At 36.9% G+C, this 9538-nt stretch overlaps 1 protein-coding gene across 1 annotated transcript; it reads left to right on the forward strand.

Annotated features, from left to right (window-relative positions):
- Positions 1-1215: 1215 nt before the first annotated feature.
- On the forward strand, positions 1216-4677 carry LOC129787381 (uncharacterized). Its single transcript, XM_055822917.1, has 2 exons — positions 1216-1631; positions 1702-4677. Exon 2 carries the CDS (start codon positions 1807-1809, stop codon positions 4213-4215), a length of 2409 nt encoding a protein of 802 aa, XP_055678892.1. The 5' UTR covers positions 1216-1631; positions 1702-1806; the 3' UTR covers positions 4216-4677.
- Positions 4678-9538: the final 4861 nt, after the last annotated feature.

Here is a 9538-nt window from a genome sequence, read left to right on the forward strand (position 1 = left end):
TTAAAAAGAATTTCTGTTTCAACCATTAACAGGTGTGCTAGAGCTCAGATTTATTCATAATATTAAACTGAATTTAATTAAAAAGTAATTTTTTGTTGGCAATAGCAGTAAGAATCGTTTGAAATCTTGGGTCGAAATAACAAATACAGCTTTACAAGAAAATAAGATTCCGAAAAATAAAATTGTTAAAAAGTTTCCATTTGCTACACCACCATGGGTTTTCAATTTCGATAACATTAATCAAAACATTAAATTAATATGGGAAAATGGCGCAGGAACTAGAGTCGTTAAAGAAAAATTTGAAGAAATTATTAAAAGTCATGTTAATTGGAATGTCATTTATACGGGATCTTGCAAAAATAAAAATTTAAAACGTTATTCAATTTGGTCTGAAAGTCTAGGTATTAGCAAAAGAAAAAATTTCTCTAAATTCACTCATAAAGTAACCGCGGATCTTAAATCAATACTAGATGCCTGTGATTGCTATAATCCAGGTCAAAGTCCAATTTTGATAGCGACTAGTTCCATTTCAGCTGTAGAATTTTTGTCTAATACTAAAATCACAAATTATTTTGCTTTAAGAATTCACGATAGTATAGCAATATCTAAAGGTCAAATTAAAGTTATATGGGTGCCAGAGGAAATACCAGGGATTCAGAGGGCGTTGTTCTTAACAAGGGAAGAGATAAACGATCAAATTGAGTCCGATTTTAGCGTAGATTACCCTGATATGAAAGTCGCGATTAAAGGTTTAATGAGAAAAAATAGGCAAAAAGTTTGGAAAAATTTAGGTAGTAATGAAAATAAGTTGAGGTCGATTTTTGATAATGTAAATAATATCTCTATACCCAAAACGAATAGATACAATAGCGTTGTAGTTACTAGACTCCGAACAGGTCACACCTTGGTAACTCATTCCTTCCTTATGAATAAAGATAATGCTCCTACCTAAATGCACAATTTGTGAAGTCCCACTTACAGTAGAACACTTTCTAGTAGTATGTCCGTCTTTCTCTTTATCCAGAAATAAATGGGGAATTTGTAATGTTTCATTTAAAGATCTACTCGGTAATAATTTTGATAATCTTAAGAAAGTTGTTCTATTTATTAAAGAAAATAAAATAAAAGTTTAAAAATTAAATTGTTTTTCCATGAATTTGCATAATATCCTTTTTATTATCTCTTAAATAAATGTGTTGGTGATTGACACCAAGAGATTAGGGAGAAAATTATTAGCGAGAAAAACTTTGTAAAATAAAAACTTTAATTTGTTGCCTAGTGTAGGAATTCCCTGATGCACTTAACAATTAACGGGTTTACCCGATCATTTTTCCCCTCACTCAATATCACCCAAAATCACTTTTGCATTGACATTGAAACAGAATAGACGTGTGACACAGTGAGCAAAGAAAAATCTCCCAAATTTGTAAATTTATTGTAATTAAAGTTATTTTATTAAAGTTAAATTGTTGTTAAGTGAAGCTCGAGTTTGCCTACATTCCACGCATTACAGTCCACCGTGGAAAATCCCATCTCCAGCATCAGCCGGAACTTTCTTCTGTGCAGCAAGGAATTCAAAATTTTGGTTCCTTGCGTGCCGGACGATTAATTCCTGGCCTGTGTAATTACAGGTACGTTGTGTACTCTACATTTTGGTTCCTTGCGTGCCGGACGATTAATTCCTGGCCTGTGTAATTACAGGTACGTTGTGTACTCTACATTTTGGTCAATCGAGCCTCTGAAAGAGGGACCCGGCGAAGTTCCATCTCCATTCTACCGTTCCAAGCACCGCTTCAACTGTGAACGATGAGCGAGATGCAGAAGAGAAACGATGTGGTGGCCTTGGTGAGCAGCGCTGAGAATTATGTGAAGACACTGGATGAAGCTCACCCGGAAAATTTGGATCGCCACGTGCTACGTACCCAGCACAACATCGTGTCAGCGATGCGCATCAAATTCTGCACCATCCAGGAGGAAATCATCAAGAATCAGCCTACTGATGTGACGAGGGATGCAGAGGTAGTCAACAAATCACTGTTCCTCAAAAAATGTGATGCCATCCTCACGAAACTTTCCACGCTGATGAATGGTATGCCAGTTGATCCCAATGAGCTGCCAGATCCTACTCCAGGGCCATCGACATCCACATCTGAGACCGCGGAGTTCTGCAAGGTGATGCAGCAATTCATGAGGCAAAGTCAGGCTCAAATGCAGGACCTTATGGAGATTCTCATCACACAAGCAAGTACAAATCAAACTCACAATGTAAATCCCTCAATGGTCAGGCTCCCACAAATAGATCTCCCTAAATTTGATGGTAGATATGCAGATTGGGTATCATTTAAAGATAGATTTAAGTCCACAGTAATTGATCACCCAAACCTTACCTCGGTGCAGAAATTAGATTACTTGAAAAGTTCCCTATCAGGCGATGCCTCCTCCACAATTAGGCATTTGAGTACAACTGAGGCAAATTTTGAGGTAGCGTGGAGATTGCTAGTTGAGCGTTTTGAAAGAAATAGTGAAATAGTCTCAGAGCATGTCCGTACATTCTTCAGTATACCTCACGTATCCCAATCCGAACCATCCACGGCGATCCGCACAATTGCCAACACCCTGTCGGAGACTGTGATGGCCCTCGACGCACTCAATGTCACTCAACGAGATCCTTGGATTATCCAGTACGCCCTCGACAAGCTAGACACGGAATCTCGCGTACTGTGGGGGAGAGAAAATGGAAATGAAATGCCTACGTTGGAGAAGTTCCGGAAGTTTTTGCACCAGAGATGTATTGATGCCATTAATGCCACTGATGTCACACCAAAACCGTCTCAAAACTTACGCCAGCCGGTTATGAAGCCAAATCCATCCAGTGCTTCCGGCTTCAAACGTCAAATTAATCAAACCAATGCCTTTCCGGCCACGTCCGACAATGCAGCTTGCAAATGCTGCCATGAAGTTGGCCACCCTTTGTATCGATGTCAAAAGTTTTTGGACCTAACCTCAATTCAAAGGTACGAAACCGTTCGAGAGTTAAACTTGTGTAGAAATTGTTTGGCATCCCATCTCACCAATTCCTGCACCTTCCACAAGTGCAGACGTTGCCAAGGAAAGCACAACATCCTGTTGCACGAATATTTTGCCCAAATTCCGCCACAAACGGATCCGGAACCCACCAACTCACCCACGCCGACTGTTGAAGCAGATAGCCCTCCGTCTGCCCACCTGAACACGCTAGTTGCCTCCGCCACCTCCCGGAATACTTCCTCCAGGGTCTACCTGGCGACAGCAGTGATCAATATCCTCGCAGCAGATGGATCCAAAGTGTCATGTAGAGTTCTCCTAGACAGTGGGGCTCAGGTATGTCTCATGACCTCCCGACTTGCCCAACAGTTAGGCCTTCCGACAGCCCCTTCGGACACTCGAGTATATGGTGTTGGTAAAAATGCTGCTCAGAGTACACATCAGGTGTCAGCAACCATTGAATCCCGTCTCTCTGGAGAATCTTTTAACGTCAATTGCCTCATTTTACCGCAAATTAGTGGAAACATACCCAATTGGACTACGGATCACAAGGCCATTAGAATTCCGGTGGGCGTGAAAATGGCAGATCCGCGCTGGGCGGAACAATCACCAGTGGATATGCTCATCTGTGGGGATGTGTATTGGTCGACAGTCTTGAATCATCGCATATCTTTGGGGACAGGATTACCACACTTGAGAGAAACTAAATTTGGATATGCGCTAGTGGGAGAACATCAATCAAATTCATCAGATGTGCGCCATGTTCATCTCAGCCAGGTAGACCATCCACAGCCTCCAGCCCACACAAAGGATTTGTCGGGAAATGGGCTCCCGCACCCGGGGAGCGTTGCTCCAAATTCTTCACCACCCTTGCCCTGCCAAGGTGATTTATGGTTGAAGGAACATTATGTGGACATTTCTCAACCTCCGGGCATGGCTCAATCCAATTCTTCTGAGGAAAATGCAAAAGAATCTGGACATTGTGCAGCACTGAGCCCAGTTAAGAAGAAGAAGAAACCGCCGTACAGAGTCTCCGTAGAAATTCCGGGCTCCGTGAAACCATCAGGAGATTGCAAAACACCTACAGCACTTGGACTGCGTTGTTACTCAAAGGGCTCACCAGGGAAATCCGGGGAGCGAAGACCAACAAGTTTCGGAGCAGCAACTTCGTCCAGCAACCTTGGTGAGTGATGGTTCGGAAGGGAAAAATAGTTTAGTAGAACATAGAATATAAATAGCAATAGAATGGGCCCATAGAAATAAGTTTGTAAATTTATAGAAAAAATATCCTTTAGTTGAGATTTTATGTTAACTTTATGTTGTAGAATGAAATTCCATAACTCTTTAAGAGTTCTGCCGGGGAGCATGTTGGTGATTGACACCAAGAGATTAGGGAGAAAATTATTAGCGAGAAAAACTTTGTAAAATAAAAACTTTAATTTGTTGCCTAGTGTAGGAATTCCCTGATGCACTTAACAATTAACGGGTTTACCCGATCATTTTTCCCCTCACTCAATATCACCCAAAATCACTTTTGCATTGACATTGAAACAGAATAGACGTGTGACACAGTGAGCAAAGAAAAATCTCCCAAATTTGTAAATTTATTGTAATTAAAGTTATTTTATTAAAGTTAAATTGTTGTTAAGTGAAGCTCGAGTTTGCCTACATTCCACGCATTACAGTCCACCGTGGAAAATCCCATCTCCAGCATCAGCCGGAACTTTCTTCTGTGCAGCAAGGAATTCAAAATTTTGGTTCCTTGCGTGCCGGACGATTAATTCCTGGCCTGTGTAATTACAGGTACGTTGTGTACTCTACAAAATGTAAATAAAAGTAGATAGCTGTAGCTAGCGTTAATTTTCGGCATATGCGTGTAAATTTTTTATTTTTTATAGAAACACCATGTACCTGGTTTATGGCAATATAGCCGAAACAATAAATAATAATAATGTTGTAATAATAATTAGTTGGTATACCACAATCGTGGCATACCAAGTATTGTAATCGTCGGAAAAACTGACCACCTCAGATCGGGCTCAAACTTGGTATAAGCACGTTTTAGACATCCCACATTACGAAAATGGTGGTGGAAAATTTTTGATCCGGCCGGCCTGCCGGCCGGCCTGCCGGCCTGCCGGCCGGTCGCCTAAACTTTGCCTTATAACTTTCGAACGGCAAGAGATAGAGACTTCGGGTTTGAAGTTTTCTATAGAAATATGGGTGTAAAATTTCATTTTTTCGTATTTTCAAAATCCAAGATGGCCGCCGTCCGCCATTTTGGAATATTGTCAACCACTTCCCTTACAGATAGAGATCTGAAATTTTAGTATGTTGTAGAGCTCAGTGAGACGTTTTCATCGACAATTCATACTTGAAAATCGGTCAAGCGGTTTAGCAAATATGGCGGCCTAAAGCAAAAAGTGTTTTTTCGATATAACTCGAGAACGGCTTGACCGATTTTGACCATCTTGGTATCAAATGAAAGGTATTGAGAAGCTCTACAACTGCCTAAAATATTCCAAGTTCCAAAAATGGCCGCAAGAGGCGTTAAAAACAAAAACAAAAATTGCCTAACTTTAAGGGGCAATATCTCCGAACATCTGTTATAGATTTCATTTAAATTTTGATATGTTGTGGCCTGACTCAATATCTTTCACCAGTCCGAAAATGAAGAAATTCTATGTCGCCGTTTAGAAGATATAGCCATTTAAAAAATACTTGAATTTGAAAAGTTCTAAGAGCCATATCTCCTGAACGGCTTGTCCGATTTTGCTCAATTTGATATCAAATTAAAGGTTTTGCAAAATTCTATAACTTTCTGGAACATCAGAAACCTCTAGAATCATTCGTTGATGACAAAAAGTGCAAAAAACTGTTTTGGTAGAACAAAACTCCGCCATTTTGTGTTCTGGAGGTGACCTTGAAATTTATCGAAATATATGTCAGATTATAGCTAATTTCAAGAGCTTTCCAGAACTAGTCAAGAAATTTCTGTAGGTCTTATACAACCAGAGATATGACCATTTTTATCCATAAAATGCTGAATTTCTCAACAAAAACTGAACTCTCATTCTCTGATATAATTTAGAAAACTTCTTTTGCAATGAAAAGATTTTTTTCACATGTAAGATTATTGTTTTTTTTTTATATTTTTGAATTATTTTAATTTTTCTCAAACATTTTCGATTTTTGAGCTTTTTAACGGGTAAGATAATTCAAATTTCTTCACGTCAATCGCAGCAACAAACGTTTTATTGACAGACTCAAAACAATACAAAAGAAAAAGGAGTCACGCAAAAGAAAATTAGTGAAAAGTTTTTTGAGGTTTTAAAGCTTTAAGTGAGATTTAAAGAAAACCAAGTGCTGTGAAATGGAAGGAGGGAGAAAGGAGAAAACTGGCCAAGGTGGCGCAGAATGGAAAAAACATTTTCGTCGCAGAAAAAAGGTAAGTTTCTTTCAATAAATGACTTGCTTTCCCTGACAGAAAGAATGATGCATTTTTTATACAAAATTAAAATTTTTGAGTTAATTTACATTCTTATAAGTATAGGTACCGTAAGATGGGGTGTTTTGGGATACGCAGGGTGTTTTGGGAATTATTTTTAAGGCTAATTTGTAAAAGAAAAATTGATTGGATTTTAAGGGCAACTTTAGCTAAAATTTTCCGGGGAGTCCGAAAATGGCGGTGCGGTGCAAAAGCCGGACACTGAGGGTCGGTGGTCAGTAGGTAGAAATATGGGTAGGGGAAATTATTTCGAGGATGATCGCCAAGACGCCGGACAGAGGGAGAAATATCAATATCGTTGGAGCCATGCATGGCTTTAGCGCATTTCTTTTCAAAATTCAACGTGCTTCGCTTAATGACAGATCAACAATTTAGGAGAAAAACTTTTGGCCACCCAAATTTTTCTTTTTCTTTTTTTTTTTCTTTTTTAGTCTTTCTTTTATTTATTCTTCATTTTCTTTTTTCTCTTTTTCTCTTCCCTCCTTTTTCACAAAATTTACTTTTTTCTATTTTTTTATATATTCTTTTCTTTAAATCTTGTTTTTTTCTAAATCTTACAACTGCTTCTTAAGTAAAAGAACAATCTGATGAGTTGTACATTTCTTCCTCGGTAGAAGTAAGAAGAAAACACTCATCCGATGAAACAGATACTGCTTTTTGTTGAAATTAATTTCAAAAATTATTCCTTGAGGGGCTGGAGGGAGGTGAAAATGGTGGCCATTTTCGGACTCCCCAGAAAATTTTAGCTATGGTTGCCCTTAAGATCCAATCAATTTTTCTTTTACAAATTAGCCTTAAAAATAAATCCCAAAACACCCCCGCGTATCCCATAGTATTTAGACCCGAAAATGTAATGATAAGATTCATTGAAATAATTTTTAAGTTCTTCTTTGTAGTTTTCGTAGCAGAAAATTCTGTAAAAGATCATCTTTCTAAAACAAAATTTAAAAAAATGGATACATTTTAGCTGTATATTTATTTTAGACACAGCTTTTGTGTACCGAGCAAAATCGAAAGTCGTCAGATCGAGCTCAAACTTGGGATAAGCACGAATTAGGGTCCACACATTCCAAAAAACGTATGCACAAAACAAATTCTGGCCGGCCGTCCGGGCAGAATTAGATAAACTCAAGAATCCCTACAATTCTTAGAAGATCGGAAGTACCAAAAACAACCAGCCTAAAAGCGAAAATAAATATTTCGATGATTATCTCGAAAACGCTATTATCTATTTGCTTCAAATTTTAACGCATTATAGCTGACTATAACATCTTTCTATTAAAAATTGTTTTTTTTTTAAATTATGTCGTCAAATGGAAAGTATGTTTTTATTTTTGTATATATGTATACTGTTATGTAATTAGTTGGTATACCACAATCGTGGCATACCAAGTATTTTTTTATAACTAGTCAAACCGAGCCCCCAATCACGTGTGAGCAAACTCCATTTTAAGCTATAAACGGGGGGCGTGTATTAGTAGGGGGGATTGAAAAATACGGTACTCCGAAAAATTTTTAAAATAAAAAAATCCCGTTATCTGACCCTTCAGCATGTAGAAAATGGGAAAAAAATCGATTTTTCTGGGGGACGCTATAAAAGGGTGAGGGGGCGGAATCCCATATAGTGCTTGCAACTCGTATTGACCCCCTCTACCCCCATACCAAATTAGTTTCATCAAGATCGGCCCAGCCGTTTAGGAGGAGTTCATGTGCCACAAACAAACAAACAAACTTTTCAGCTTTATAATTATATAATTATATAATTATAATTATAATAAGATTGATGATTTTTTCCTTGAATTTTTTTCCAAAAATAAATTAATATTCCTTGAATGTTTTTCTAAAAATATTTTTTTTCCTGAATATTTCTCCAAAAATTAAATTTTATTTTCAGGACGAAAATGTTTGTTGGAGTCCCAGGAGTTTAGGAGCAGCACAATATTTGTGTTGCGCCCTAAACACTGTAGACTTCCCGATCGTCTCGTGGTCGGGAAGTTCCCCTTGTGGGATCATTAACCAAAAAAATAAAAAAAATAAACACACACACAAATTAAAATATCAAAACAAATCTAAACACACACATACAAAAGCACATTTAAAACATAAAAAAAACACATATACAAAAACATATTTAAAAAATTTAATCCGAACATATAAGAAGAAACCTCTAAAATTGTATGGAGGTATATTCAAAAAGAAAAAAGTACACTTAGCTAAAAATAAAAATTACTTTGAAAAATTAGGTATTGTAAAACCAAAAATATTAATGAAAGGATCTTTCTACCAAGATAATTTAGCACTTTTTGGTCCTAATTCGAACAATAAACAATGTACGGCAAATGCCATAATAGCAATAATTGCGTCTCATTTGTATGAAATAAAAAATTGGAATGAAAAACTTATAAATGATATACTAATAGAAGGAAACAAACTTTATAATAAAAATATTGAAAAAACGTATGAAGGCTTGTTAAACGCTGAAGATATTGTAAATAAAGACGATAATGTAATTTCTGTGTTTGGAAAGGAAATCACTCTAAATTGTGAAACATCATGTTATGAAGAATTGCAAGGAGAATTTTATGGAAAATTTGAATATAAAACTTTTGAATATTCACTCAATTACTTTTTTAAGCATTTCACATATGGTGTAATTACATGTTCTAATTTAAGTGTAGCAATATTTAAACAAGAAGATTGTTATTATGTTTACGATAGTCATTCAAGAGGCGAATTTGGTCAAATTGTATATCAAACTGGTACAGCAGTTCTCTGTGGATACACGAATATTGATCATATATATAATATTTTGAAATATAATTTTTTTCATGGCAGTGAAAATTATAGTGGTGAAAAACTGTTCACAATCACTCCTTTTAGCATATCAGCAAATGATATGCATAAGGATAGTGAAAAGGGTGAACAGTTTGACACCATAAAGTCAAATACAAAAAATACAACTAACATGACAGACAAAAATGATACATATATCTCAACAAAAAGTTC

Source organism: Lutzomyia longipalpis, chromosome 1, assembly GCF_024334085.1.
Source record: "Lutzomyia longipalpis isolate SR_M1_2022 chromosome 1, ASM2433408v1".
NCBI lineage: Eukaryota > Metazoa > Arthropoda > Insecta > Diptera > Psychodidae > Lutzomyia > Lutzomyia longipalpis.

Coding starts and splice junctions, on each gene's coding strand:
- LOC129787381 (XM_055822917.1), top strand. CDS start 1,807: ATGAGCGAGATGCAGAAGAGAAACGATGTGGTGGCCTTGGTGAGCAGC.